Raw genomic sequence first — 15,383 nt, 5'->3', positions numbered from 1 at the left:
AACCAAAACGAAGGGTTGGATGCTTAACTGACTGAGCTACCTAGGCATCCCTGAAGATTTTTAAGAGGAAAAGTGACATATCACAGTTTGGACTTCATTTTATTTTTTAAGTTTTTTTATTTATTTAAGTAATAACTACACAGCACATGGGGCTCAGACTCACAACCCTGAGATCAAGAGTCACATGTTTTTCAGACTGAGCCTGCCAGGTGCCCCACATGGTTTGTATTTCAGAAAGATCATGATAATGTGCTATTGAGTATGGATTGGAAAGGGCAGCCAGGAATGCCAATTTAGAGGCTAATGTTATAGCTTACAGGAGAAGTCACGAGAATCTGAACCAAGTCATTTCATGGGCATAAAGAAGAATACAATTAGGAAATACTTAGGTAGGCTTGGTTAAACATGTGGATGGAGGAAGAGTACTAAGATGTCTTCAAGATTTCTGACTTTTGATAGTTGGGTGTAAACGGTAATGTCATTCAAGATAGAGCATATCAGATAAGCATGGTATGTTCTGGTTTTGGACATGTTGAGTGAGAGATGCCTATTTAAAGATTTATTTATATATTTGAGAGAAGGAGAACATGTGCCCATGAGTTGGGAGAGGGGCAGAGGGAAAGAATCTTGAAGCCGACTCCCCATGAGTGCAGACAGAGTTCAACGCAGGGCTCGGTCCCCCAACCTATGAGATTATGACCCGAGCCAGAACCAAGAGTCAGATGCCTAAACAACCCAGGCTCCCCAAGAGATGCTTATTCAGATTATCTAGTTGGGTCTTAAAAACACAGCTCTGGAACTTGAGAGAGGCTTATGATGGATGGGGGTGGGCAGGAGAATATAAGAGCAAGCAGTTTGGCAGTCATTATTATATGTAGGCAGTAGCTGAAGTCAAGGGAGTAAACTTAAAGCACTCGAAACTAAAGTGGGGGTAGGGAGAAGGTGGCTAATCCTGGGGAACACCACAGGAAAAGTGACAAGTGGAAGGAAGACCAGGAGAGCGTGGCTGGCTATGTGAGATCCAATAAAGAGTTTAAAAAAGAAAACACTATCAAAAGTACTTAGTGCTGTTAGGGGGTTGTGGGTTACCTTAGCACCCAGAGGTTCCCTAAAAAGAGTTGTCTGGAAGTGTAATTGCAGACGGTTGAAAATAAGAAAATGGCAGTAATAGTGAATGTGGCCTAGTCTTTCAAGAAGATTGGCTGTGAAAGGAAGGAGTAAAGGTATTAGCTGGAGAGAAGTAGGTAAATAGGAATTCCTTCTTTGGATAAAGCTTTTTTCTTGCATTTGTTAGGGGTTGACAACAAGATTTCCCTGATACCCTATCCATTGATAGAAGAGGGCCAGGAGCACGGTAATGCCCTGGGAAGGGTGAGTGAGAATAGCGACAGGGCTGATGGTGGTGGCGATGCTGCTGCTGTGACTTAATAGTTAACATTTATTGAATATATCTACCATGCGCCACATGCTGAATTTAAATAATTTGCCCAAGGTCTCATAGTTATTATGTGGTAAATCTGGACTTCAACCTAATTAATCTAAAAGCAGTGTCCCTGCTCTAGATAATGAGAAGCAGAGAAAGGAATAGGTATAACAAGTGGTTGGTACCAGAGTCCCATGTCCGTCTGATATTTACCCTGCTTCTTCTGAGAATTCATAGTTCTCAGCTGGCTTCTGGCTTCCACATGCCTGCTGTGGTGCCTTTCTACTAGTTACTACCCCCCTGTGGTTTCCTTTAAGAGTTTTTCTTAGCTTAATTGAGGTTTTCTAAAATGATTTTTTTAATCGCTAAAACTCAGGAAATAAACATGCATTTTTTTATTTTTTTAAATTTCTTTTCAGTGTAACAGTATTCATTGTTTTTGCACCACACCCAGTGCTCCATGCAATATGTGCTCTCCCCAATACCCACCACCTGGTTCCCCCAACCTCCCATCCCCCGCCCCTTCAAAACCCTCAGGTTGTTTTTCAGAGTCCATAGTCTCTCATGGTTCTCCTCCTCTTCCACTTTCCCTCAACTCCCTTCTCCTCTCCATCTCCCCATGTCCTCCATGTTATTTGTTATGCTGCACAAATAAGTGAAACCATATGATAATTGCCTCTCTCTGCTTGACTTATTTCACTCAGCATAATCTCTTCCAGTCCCGTGCATGTTGCTACAAAAGTTGGGTATTCATCCTTTCTGATGGAGGCACAATACTCCATAGTGTATATGGACCACATCTTCCTTATCCATTCGTCCGTTGAAGGGCATCTTGGTTCTTTCCACAGTTTGGCGACCATGGCCATTGCTGCTATAAACATTGGGGTACAGATGGCCCTTCTTTTCACTACATCTGTATCTTTGGGGTAAATACCCAGTAATGCAATTGCAGGGTCATAGGGAAGCTCTATTTTTAATTTCTTGAGGAATCTCCACACTGTTCTCCAAAGTGGCTGCACCAACTTGCATTCCCACCAACAGTGTAAGAGGGTTCCCCTTTCTCTACATCCTTTCCAACACACGTTGTTTCCTGTCTTGCTAATTTTGGCCATTCTAACTGGTGTAAGGTGGTATCTGAATGTGGTTTTAATTTGAATCTCCCTAATGGCTAGTGATGATGAACATTTTTTCATGTGTCTGATAGCCATTTGTATGTCTTCATTGGAGAAGTGTCTTTTCATATCTTCTGCCCATTTTTTGATATGATTATCAGTTTTATGTGTGTTGAGTTTGAGAAGTTCTTTATAGATCCTGGATATCAACCTTTTGCCTGTACTGTCATTTGCAAATATCTTCTCCCATTCTGTGGGTTGCCTCTTCGTTTTATAAACATGCATTTAAAAGACTCTCAGGGATGCCTGGGTGGCTCAGTCGGTTAAGCATCAGACTCTTGGTTTTTGCTCAGGTCATGATCTCCAGGTTGTGGGATCAAGCCCTGTGTCGGGCTCCGCATTTGGCATGGAGTCTGCTTGGGACTCCCTCCCTGTCCCTCTCCCTCCACCTCTGCCCCTCTCCCCTGTCCCTACTCATGTTCTCTCCCTCTCTCCAAAATAAATGAGCAAAATCTTTAAAAAACAAACAACAAAAGACCCATTTGATGTTAAATGTTTAAAAAAATAGACTATCAGCTTGCTTATTATGGAAAGGGAAAATAACTCTTATGTGACAAGAAGAGTCCTTGGGGATTCTAAAAGGCTAATTTCAGAGGAAAAGCAGACTCTGGCTATTATGAACATTTAGTTTCTGAAGCAAGGTTAGGCTTCTGGGATAGGATGGTGGCTCCTCTGATACAGGTTGGGAGAGAAGAGAGAACAAATGGGACAGAATTTGAAAACACCTGTTAAGGAAGCCAGTGTGATGGCATGGGGTGGCAGCAGGAGAGAATGAAGGAAGATCAGGGGTTTACACCTGACTTACATCCCCTTTGCTCTTATTGTGACCCAGGACTAGTCACTTTGTGGCATTATGAGCTCAGTGAGTCAGGGGTCCAAATTTCCAGATAAAGGTACTGGGCACTTCAGCCAAGCTTTTGTGAATACCAGGCCTCAATGTTGAATAATGATCATGTAAGTGTAACCATCTCTGTTGGTATCTCTGTATTTTTCACTGTTGAGGTTTATATTGTTTCTTTGGGTTTGTAGTTAGCACGGAAGATTTTAGTATAAATGATAGTTAAATTGTACATACAGTTTTAAGAACAAGGAAGATGACTTGCAAAATATTTCTAAACACGAAAAAAGTTCCAAAATCAAATGTTTATAATGACAGATTTTTTTTAAAGAGTTTTGGTTTCTCCAGACCATATCTTACTTTTCTGTTTTGGCTATTCAGAATTTGATTTTGTTTATTTCTTGCCTCAAATTCAAGGAATCTATTTTTATAGTAATTTCTGCTCTTCTTGTCATATGGCTACATATGTAGCATTCAGTCTGTTTGAGGAGAAGGAAATCATATATCATCTATCTACTTAAGGAAATTTTATGGATCCACAAATATATTCACGGGAGACATGAGTTATATGACTGGGACCATATTTATTTCTTCCGGATTTCCTAGGTTGCCTAGGCTGGTAAAAAGTACACACTGATTATTGAGTAAATAGTGGATGAAAAATCTGGAGAACACTAAGCAACCATACCTCTTAAGTCTTTTTAGATCAAAAGCAAGATACATATTAATTTATATCTCCGATCCATTTTTGTTTAGGTTCAGCTCAGCCTTGTTTAAGCTAAACCAGCACATATGTAACAGTAGCTGAAAATAAGAAGTTGCTGTTCATTTCTAAGTGTATTTCCTTTTCTGTGGTAATTGTATGTACAGGTGTCTTTTCACAATTCAAAGAAGGCAAGCACTGTCTTTCAATAATAAAACTTCTTCATATGTTAGGAGAAATGTAATGAGTGTTATTTGGAAATAAACACTAAATAAGGTTAAATCCCCAGACATGAAAAGTTTTACCAGCCTGTTTTTTTCTGTACTTGTTAATGTTTTCTCTTTGTATGCCTCTACCTCTGCATTTTTAAAAACCGAAGACTCCCTCTGTCAGAGAGTACCTACGGACTCTAGTGAAGGACCACGTAGGAATGCACAAGGTTGTCTTTTGTCCCTCCTCCTGCTTTTTGTAAACATGTGCACTGTGACTCAGGGGAGTGAATTTAATAGCCTGTTTTGCTGAAAGCAAGGCAGCATATAAGAAAAAGTATGCACTTAGGAGACCAAACTCTCTTAGCCAAATGGGTGATCTTGGCTACATTATCTAACCCCACAGAGCCCAAGTCGTCTCATGTAGAGAGTGGGGAAACGATACCTACCTCATAGCATGTTTGGGTGGATGACGTGGGATAGCAGATACAGAAATGCCTAGCATGTAATGGGTAGCCAAAAAATGCTGGCATCTGTTTCCTTTCTGGAGTTCCCCCTGTTCTAGGCTTCCAGGCCTCCTCTTGACTTTTAATTTCTTTTGCATTTCCACAATTCACTAACTTCTCATCTCCTGGATATTTTTCTTAGCTGAACATTCTCTGTTCTATCTGAAGATAAGCTGAAGAACCAGGTAGGTTTTGTGTTAGGTATTCACATAAAAATTTTATTAAAGATGGTGAGTATATCCTTCTATATATTTCACATACTTTTGTCAAAAAAGGTTTTTACTCACTTTGTGGCCACTATGAACACACGGTTATAGTGCTAGACATAATTTGAACCTTATCATTTAAACAAATTTATTTTGTATTGGAAATAATTTAATGAATACTTAATAGAGTTTCAGCATAGTGTATATGTTATATGATTGCTTTTTGGAGATAAATACATGTATAATGTATAGTTTAATTTTGATGTCTAATATATTGGATGATTACTCTTTCCTCTTTAGTTAAAATATTTGAAAAAGTATTTTTGTTCTAGGTGCTGAGGACATGACAGTAAATGAAACTGAGTATTTGCCTTTGAAAAGCTTGCTTTCTAAAGTGAAAATTTCTTGGGGCGTCTGGGTAGGTCAGTCATTGGGCATCTGCCTTCAGCTCGGGTCCTGATCACAGGGTCCTGGGATCGAGCCCCACATTGGGCTGCCTGCTCAGCTGGAAGCCTGCTTCTCTCTCTCTCTCTCCGCTTGCTTGTGTTCCTTCTCTCGCTGTGTCTCTCTCTGTCAAATAAATAAATAAAATCTTAAAAAATCAACAAAGTGAAAATTTCTTTTTATACACGAAATTTTTTATAATGCTTTTTTCTTATTTTGCTCATACATGTGTATATACTATGAATTAAGGGGCTCATATAGAATATTACATTTTAGGGGAATATTTGAAGCTGTAGCTAAAGTATTTGTGTCCTAACATTTATTAATTTCAAATGCCAAATTTCAAATTTTAAAACACCAAAATTCTTAGATCAAATAATGATTTTATTATAGTTGCCATGTTCCAACAAGTTACTGTTTTATTCATTACAACTTAATTACATATTATATATAGAATATACTGGTTTTAAAGGAATAACATTGGCTTGCAGGTTGTAAATAGTTTTTGTTCATTCAGTATTTTTTGAGGACCTTCTATGATCTTAGGTTCTATCTTAAACCAACCTGGTGCAAGAATTTAAACTTAGGTCCAAAGCCCAATCTGTTTCCTTTTCTTCATGCCGTGTATTCAGAGGTGGAGACCAGAACTGTGGAGATGAACAGATTAGTCAAGACAGTGAGGATTTATTTGGATTTAGTAACTAGGGAAGTGTCATTAATGACCTGGGAAATAATTTCTTTAAAATATGTTTGTAAGAAGGAAAGCTAATCACAGGAGGCCACGGAGACTCAGAATAATAAGGAAATTGGAGTATTAAGTATAGGTGCTGTTTCTTGGTATTTTGGTAGTGACTAGAAGGCGATTCATGCAAGGGCTTGAAAGTATACCAGAAACTAGGAGAACTAACTTCAAAATAAAGGATTTATGAGTGTTGTAAGAATAGTTGGGGATCAAGTGATTAAATACCGTGAAGAAAGAGGAGGACATAGAAACCATAATGTCCCATGGGAACCAAATAAGATAATTATTAGGTGATAAGTAAAGGGGATTGACTGGACTTAGAAGAGTAGAGACAAGACTTTTCATTTGATGCAAGAAGAAGGGGTGAGAATGAATGAAAATAAAAGCATTTTAAAATGGAGAAGTGAGATGGTTATGATCATTCCCAAAGATACCCTTTAATCTTCCCATAAAGTAGAAGGTAGGGTCATTTGCTGAATGGAATAGAGTGAGAAGGAGATGGAACCTTTAACAGGGAAAAGCATTCTGTTGTGGAGCATCCTTGGAAATTAGTGAGTTGCAGCAGTGACACCCCATTTGAGGTCAGTGTGGATTTTATAGCAATAATATTCTTATGTTCCAAAGCAAGAGTTGGCAAACTGCAACCCAAGGGCTAACCACATCCAGCCCATGTAGCCTGTGAGCTAAGAATGGTTTTTATATTCCTAAAGGATTTAAGAGAACAAAGAAACAAAGAAGAATGTGTGGTGGAGACTGTATGTGGCCTTGAAAGCCTGAAATATTTACTGTCTAGCTCCTTATAGAAAAAGATTGCTGACCTATGTTCTACAGCTCAAGGCCAGGGAAAGCAAATGACAGTGTGCCTCAGAGGTGGGAGCCGGCATGCTAGACATGATCAGAGACCAAGGGGTGATAAAGTAAGGGATACTAGTTAGAGGGATATTGCTAGAAGTGGATAGGAGGTTGATAAGGAGTAAAGTAAAGCCAGAAGAAAGTTAATAGATTGAATGAAAATGGAGAGGGTTTGTGGTTAGATCTCATAACGAGCAAAAAAGCATGGTCAGTTGGTATGAAGCAAAGATGACAGGTAAGAAAATTGGAGGTAAAGAAAGGTAGCACAGTGGTTGTCTTGGGCAATTCCTCTGGCCTCTGAAAGACGAACTACAAGTTGATAGTGGTTGCTGTGTTTTTCTGTATTGATGAGAAGAGTGATTCCTGCATACGTTGTGGTTAGATATTTTGGCATGGTATTTTCTGAAGGGAAAACTCTTTTCTGGCTAAGAACTAAAAATAGGAGAAGCAGACAATGTAAATTGCTAGAAATTTTCACTATGCTAAGTTTGGAAGTTACTGGTTTGTTTTATAAAAGCCTCTTCATTTTTTTTTTTTCTGGAGAATTTGACTACTTGCTGATAATCTGAAATCTTAAATACCTAAAATTTCATTTTATGTATGTATCTATTTATTTATTTAGATTTTATTTCTTTAGTGGGAGAGAGAGAAGGCACACATGTGTGAGTGGGAGGAGGGGCAGAGGGAGAGAATCTCAAGCAGACTCTTGCTGAGTGTGGAACTCCATGTGGGGCTTGATCTCATGACCCCTCAGATGACGATCTGAGCTGAAATCAAGAGTCAGACACTTAACTGACTGACCCACTCAGGCGCCCCCTGAAACTTCACTTTAAATGGTACTTTTAAGTGGTTTTTAATGAATAACGTTTGGAATATTTTTAAAGGTTGAGTTAAATTTCTTTAGAGTCCTAAAAAGGCAATACATGTGTCATTTACTTTAGTTTTATTTTTATGTTGTGTTTTTTGTTTTTCTCAGTGCCCGTTACAAAGAATATAGCAAAAACCCAGTCTTCTCTTTCCAAAGCAACCCAGCATTCAATGCAGTCTCCACAGAAAACTGCTGTAATACTACCAACACAGCAGATCAGGAAATCAGGTCGCATTAAACCACCGGGGCAGACTTCAGTCCCTAAGAAGGGAAGTGCTGTTAAAAATCTCACACCAAGGAAAAAAGGCCCAAAAAAGGTGAGTTAATCTCCACCCAATTTGTATTATAGGTCTCTGCAGTGCCTTTTTTATAACATAGGGTTTAGGTTTTACTAAGAGTATGATGAGGTCCTTGAGCAATGTACTGTACGAAGAGCATATACAATGCTTTTTAAAGCCCACATAGCTAGCTATCAAGATTGGTATTTCTTTTCTTGGGTAATCTTCAAATTTTGAATAGTGTTCAACTTTCTCAAAACCACATTGGAAATGCTCTGTGGGTATATTTGTGTTTAGGCCAATTTATTTAAAAGTCAGTATACTTTGAATTGAGTTTTACTGTACATAAATTATACCTCAATAAAGCAGGTTAGAAAGGGGAATCAAAGCAATAAATTCAATGGTGCTGGCCACCTAACTGACTCCTCCAAAGAAAACAACTTTAAAACCTAGAAATAATAGAAAAAAACAGCTACTTGAAGATACTGGAGAGTGAATGGAAGCAGACACACTGTGGTTGGGGGGAGTATGCACAGGAGGTAGGGGTGTTACATAGAATTCTGTATCTGGCAAAAATACTCTTCAAGAGTGAGGGTAAACTAAAGATATTTTTGATAAAAGCATACTTAGAGAATTCCACACTGGCAGATAAGCACTATAAGAAATCCTGAAGGAAGTTTACGTCTGGGTAATTGTGAATGATTTGTTTTTTGCTTTTTTTCCTCTTAATTTCTTTATACTAATGTGACTAAAGCAATAATTATAATATGGTCTTGTGGGGTAATGTAATATATATGGCATGATATAATACATCATTATATAACATCAATACATAATATGATATAATACATATAACAGTATAAAGGCTTTGAGTGGGGATATGGATTTCTGTCATTGGAAGGTTTCAACATTTTATGTTAAGTAGTAGAATATTAACTACGTGGGTTATACAGTGTAATCCCCAGGGCATATTGTAAAAACACAAATGCAAAGAAGTCTAGCTAAAAAAGCCAGTAGGAAAACTTAAATGGAATTCCAAGGAATATTCAACAAGTACTTAAAAAAAGAGGAAAGAAGGAATAGAGAAATAAAACACAGAGGAGACAAATAGAAAGGAAATAATAAAGGGGGGGTCAGGGAGGGATAAAAGAAAATAATGAGGGTATACCCAGACCCAAAAATATTAATAATTACTTTAAAAGTTAGTGGACTAAATTTTCCAATTAAAAGACAGAGATTATAAAAATAGATTTTAAAAAAGACCCAAATATATGTGTTCTACAAGAGATGTATTTTTTCCTTTTTTTACATGATATATATTTTTTAAGATTTATTTATTTAGAGACAGAGAAAGAAACAGAATGAGTGAGCAAGCAGGGGGAGGGGCAGAGGGAGAGGAAGAGAGAGAAACTTCAGCAGACTCCTCACTGAACTTGGAGCCCAACCCTGAGATCAGGACCTGAGCTGAAACCAAGTGTCAGATGCTTAACCAACTGCACCACCCAGGGGCCCCACAAGAGATATATTCTTAATAGAATGACATAGAATCTTCCTAGATCTTATTAGAACTAAATTAAATTTCAGCAGTAATAAACATTTCTGAGTTCAGCCATTTGATACCAATATATATGACATTTCTGTTTTGTTTCAACTAATGTTTATAGTACGGAGCAAAATGACAATGCCATTTTTATTTTATTTTATTCTATTTATTCTTTTCTTTAAGAAAGAGAGCGAGAAAGCACAAGCAGGGGAAGTGGCAGAGGGAGCGGCAAAGGGAGCGGCAGAGGGAGAAGGAGAAGCAGGCTCCCTGAGCAGGGAGCCTGATGCTGGGCTCAATCCCAGGACCCCGGGATCACAACCTGAGCCGAAGGCAGACACTCACCGACTGAGTCACCCAGGCGCCCCTGATTTTAAAATGCTTAAATTAATACTGGTATTTTTATTTCAAAAAGCATTAAAAATTTTTAAATAAAAATTAAAAGTAACAGTGGATATATTACAAATATAAAATCATAAGCATTAAAAAATCAAATAAGCAGGTTATTCTAATGTAAATCATTAGCAGATTAAAGTTTTCAAATTCAAAATAAATTGCATAAAATTAAGGAAGGTTGTGATACTTAAAAGGAAATAATGCTTTATTTTAAATGCATTTTGAAAACTCGAATGTATTGAGGATGTCATTGATGCATTTTTTAAAGGTTTGTTTATTTGAGAGGGAGAGAGAGCACAGTAGGGAGGGGCAGAGGGAGAGGGAGAGAGAGTCCCAAGCAGACTCTGCGCTGAGCATGGAGCAGGACTTGGGGCTTGCTCTTATGACCCTGAGCTCACAACCTGAGCTGAAGCCAAGAGTCAGAGGCTCAACTGACTCTGCCACCCAGGTGCCCTTGATGCATACTTTTAATGTTTATTTTGCTGAAAAAAGTCTTTGTGATTAGTTGGTAGAATGATGAAGATTTAAGTCCATAAAGTTGCTTTTCACTCCTTTATTTTTAAATAATTCCAGTGCTAATTTGACAATTTTAAAAAGGTGTTTTTGAAAATATTGTTTAGAGGTGCCTGGGTGGCTCAGTCATTGTGTCTGACTTCGACTCAGGTCATGATCTCAGCGTCCTGGGATTGAGCCTGACATTGGGCTCCTTGCTCTGCAGGGAGCCTGCTTCTCCCTCTCCCAATCCCCCTGCTTGTGTTGTCTCTCTCTGTCAAATGAATAAATAAAGTCTTTTAAAAAAATATTGTTTATAAGGTGGTAGGGTGGGGCACGAGACAGATTCTATAATTTTTTTGTGTTTTTTTTTCTCTATATAATTTTTTTGGATAATTGTTTTTTGTTTCGAAGGAAGAATTTTAGTTCACCATCTTCTTAGCTTTATTATTTTATCGTGAAAAGATGAAGAGTCTCATGGATTTATCGATATCCCTTTTTCAGTACTGTCACACCATAGTTTAATGATTTTTTAAAAAACTTTTATTTATTTATATGAAAGAGAGGGCGAGAAAGTGAGCAGAAGCAGAGGAGGCATGGAGTGGGGAAAGGAAGAGGGAGAGGGAGAAGCAGGGAGCCTGACATGGGGCTTGATCCCAGGTCCCCAGGGTCATGACCTGAGTTGAAGGTAGATGCTTACCTGACTGAGCCACCCAAGTGTCCCCATAATTTAATTATTTAGGAAGTCTTTGAATTAGAGTACAAATAATTCTTGCAGTAGACTCTTTGTCAACTGTCCACGTACACCCCCTCTTTAAGGATTCTAGAAGTACAGAAGCACATTTTTCAAATAAATGTCCCTTTATTCAATTTACAGTGTTAATAGAAGCATACTGTCTTGGTATGTCTTAAGTCAAAAGATTCAGATTTTTAACATACTGAAAGGATGAGAATGTATCAACACTATAATTATAATTCAGTTCTTAAAAAATAACATGATTTTGGGATGCCTGGGTGGCTCAGTTGGTTAAGCATCTACCTTTAGCTCAGGTCATGATCCCAGGGTCCTGGGATTGAGTCCTGCAGCAGACTTCCTGCTCAGCAGGGAGCCTGCTTCTCACCCTCCCACTCCCCCTGCTTGTGCTCTCTTTCTCTCTGACAAATAAATAAAAATCTTTAAAAAAACCATGATTTACTAGAATACAGTGAACCCAAATGACAGTCATTAATTTAAACAAGGAAAATACAACATTGAATGTTATCCTATTTTTATCCTCCTTTGTCCCTGCTTTTAAAATATCCTCTATTATTACCTTTTCTAGGTACAAGACCCCCTTCTCTGACATTGGAGAGCCGTGTTTGAAGGTAGCTCCAAGAAAACCCCAAAGTTGATATAAAATAAATAAAAACACTAGTGATATTTAAGAATGTCCAGAAGACATGTTTCTTATGTACAATAGGCATAATTTTATATGGACTTTAGGAAACCACTTGTAATTTTGTCAAAATTATCATGCATAATATGGAGAAATGCAGGCCAGATGCAGTAAAAACCAGATGAGTGACTGCTTTGTAAAGACAAAGTCCGTCCTCTGCCTTGTTAAGGTTCCCCACCCCCATTTTGGTGTGTTGCCGAATTGGATTTGCAGACTTTACTTTAGCAGTGTGAAAAAAACTTGCCGAACAGGGAACCTCAGAAAATAAAAACAAGTTTTGTAGAGTGAGCTATTTGGCTAAGGTGTGACCAGTTGGAGGAGGGGTAATGCTGGGAATCCCATACTCTTGGGTCTCTTCTCCTGCCTGACCAGCTCATAGGCCTCTCTGAGGAGCAGAGTTTGGAAAGTACTATAATTTGTGACACACACAGGGGTTTCCAACCATAAGGACTTCTGACAGCTGATCATTTGTGACCAGTGATGCTGATAATTTTCTGATCTCCTTATCTAAGAATCTTTAAAAAATGTATAATATATGCTTGTGCTTTTTTTTAAAACAGGAAAAATATTTTCCTGTTTTGTGTTCTACGTCTTCGGCTTCTATTAAATCCCTGGCCAGAGACCGTCGTGTTTCATATGATAAGGATGCCACTCCTGGTACATCTAAAATAGTGATGTCAACAGGTAAATTAGTATTTTTTAAAAGGTATAAAATTACTAATCTTTTACTCTGTGTTATTTTAGTGTCTTTGAATTTGAGGAATAAAATAAGAGGAAAAAAGATGATAAGATGTTTTTGGGTTTTTTCTTAGCATTTTTCTTATTAAAGTATTTTGAAATTCTAGTTCATTTTGATGTTAAGGAAAACTGTTTAAATACACAAGTCACTTGAAAATTCACTACTCTTAACGTATTTTATTTAGCTTGGTAAGATTTACAAAATTTACAGCATTGTCAAATCTATTTTTCTTTGCCCTTTGTCTTATTTCACAGTGTCTTTTTGTCTTGTATGTACTTTTAAACTTCCAATGTTTTTAAAATGTCTTTTAAAATTTTGACATATCTATACCTGTCAAGGGGCATGATGACTTTAAATTATTCTCAGTTATGTGACGAGCATGAAATGACACTAACCTAGACTGAACAGATCCCCCTTTTATTTGTCATCTCTTCTATGTTTTCTTGTTCCCTTCCTATTTTTTTAAAGCATGTACCACTGCTTTTTCTCCTAGTTCTTTGTCTTTCTTACACTCTTCTGTTCCTTGGACCCTTCTCCCCAATTTTTCCTTCCTGATTAAAAAGAAATTATTTTTTTGAAATAGAAATCACTTACAGATTATTGTAACATACCTCATTTTGTCAGTTTATTATTTCTGATTTTTTGTCTGTTGGCAGGAGAGACTAGCTAAATAAGTATAACACAAAGGAGATAAAACATTGAAATCTTTGTTTAGCGTCACTTGTGTTCAGTAGGACTTTGTCCATCCCATCAGCACCATGGGTTTTTATTTTTTTAAAAAAGATTTATTACTTATTTTAGAGAGAGAGAAAGAGAGAGAGAGCATGAGCTGGAGGGGTAGAGGAAGAGGGAGAGAGATTCTCAAGCAGACTCTGCACTTAGTGTGGATCCCAACTCCAGGCTTGATCCCACAATCCCAAGATTACAGCCTGAGCCAAAACCAAGAGTCGGACGCCCAACCAACTATGCCACCCAGGCACCCCCTGGTTAAGTTTTTAATAGCCCTTTCATTTCTGTGACGGAGTCCATCCTTCCTTTGGCTATTGCCCCAAAGTTAAATTATCATGTATTTCAACATAGTGAAAGTGAGATTATTGTACTGAATATAGACCATGTAAATGTAAAATTTGGCAATATGAATTAGGTAATGGATAAAAATCACATGCTTCTTAATTTAGGGGGACAGTATATTTTTTGTTTGGTAATAATGTACTCATATTGTTACATTGTATGTTGATTTATATTTATTGATTCTCAGTGAAGAAATATGGAAATGTGACATTTGTGTGATTATAGACTATTTGCTTCTAAGTCATATGCTTTTATTATACATAGGAAAGCGTTATTTTTAAATTTTCTTTAGTGAACCTTGGCAGGTATATAAAGGCCATTTTTATTTTCCTTAGGTTAATGAAAAAATTATTCTAGGTCATTAGAACTTACTGTGTGACATGTATCTTAAATTATTCGGTTACTTTAGAAAATACACTGAAGGTGCAATGTTGGTGATTTAAAATAAATTCAGTCCAAAGAGTATATTAACATGACCAGTTTTGACAAAATTCTTGTACTGTGTATACAGTTAAAAGGTGAAAGTATTTATCTTTATGCCATTTTACATGATGTGGGAATGTGTGAATTGTTTTGTGAGGGGCTCCTGGGTGGCTCAGTTGGTAAGCATCTACCTTAGGCTCAGGTCATGATCCTAGGGTCCTGGGATTGAGTCCTGCATCCAGCTCCCTGCTCAACCCTCCCCCACTCTCCCTGCTTGTGTTCCCTCTCCCACTTTCCCGCTTGTGTTCCCTCTCTCACTATCTCTCTTTCTCTCTCTCAAATAAATTAAAAAAAAATCTTCAATTATTTTATGATGCTACTAAAAGTTGGATAGGTTTTATTATAATTATTTTAGGCAAAATTCTAGAAAATTGAATAGGTGTTTGGATTATTTCTAGATTTAATATCTTTATACAAATGTAAAAATTAATTACATATATACTTTTAGGTAGCAGAAATGATTGTTGATAGTTTATATTTGGGTTCTCTTTGAGTGAAGTGTGGCTAGTGGGATATAGTAAATAATTATGTAGTGTTTATGTTGCTTTTAACCAATCTCTTTGTTGTATTTATATACACATGTTTCCTGAAGTCTGTGTCTATGTAAACAAACATGGAAACTCTGGTCCTCTTTTGGATCAGAAGAAAATCCAGCAGCTGCCTGACCACTTTGGCCCGGGCCCCGTGAATGTGGTGCTCCGGCGGACGGTGCAGGCTTGTGTCGATTGTGCCATTGAAAGTAAGACTGTTTTTGGATTTCTTAAGCCAGATCATCGTGGAGGAGAAGTGATAACTGGTATGCTCAACTAATCCTTTATTCAGCTTTACTTATGAATTGATTTTAGGTTTTAAAAAGGCAAGGATTTTATAATATAGAGATTATCTTATAATACTTATAGTTTATTAACTATAATATTGGCATACTTACATTGATATAATAGAATATTTATAATAAATGTCTGTTGATAGACTTTTAACTCTGGGA

The 15,383-nt window shown here is 37.4% G+C and overlaps 1 protein-coding gene across 2 annotated transcripts in view; it reads left to right on the top strand.

Annotated features, from left to right (window-relative positions):
- SCML2 (Scm polycomb group protein like 2) overlaps positions 1–15,383 on the top strand; it is a 95,389-nt gene that overhangs the window by 67,917 nt on the left and 12,089 nt on the right. For both annotated transcript variants that reach the window (XM_032840801.1, XM_032840800.1), the window contains exons 7-9: positions 8,072–8,280; positions 12,666–12,789; positions 14,991–15,194. In XM_032840801.1, coding sequence (XP_032696692.1) covers positions 8,072–8,280; positions 12,666–12,789; positions 14,991–15,194 — 537 coding nt within the window. The remainder of the gene's footprint in view (positions 1–8,071; positions 8,281–12,665; positions 12,790–14,990; positions 15,195–15,383) is intronic.

This window comes from Lontra canadensis, unplaced genomic scaffold (assembly GCF_010015895.1).
Source record: "Lontra canadensis isolate GAN:19392208 unplaced genomic scaffold, GSC_riverotter_1.0 scaffold116, whole genome shotgun sequence".
NCBI classification, from domain to species: Eukaryota; Metazoa; Chordata; class Mammalia; order Carnivora; family Mustelidae; genus Lontra; species Lontra canadensis.
The sequence above is the reverse complement of the archived record's forward strand: the minus strand, read 5'-3'. Positions and strand labels throughout refer to the sequence as shown.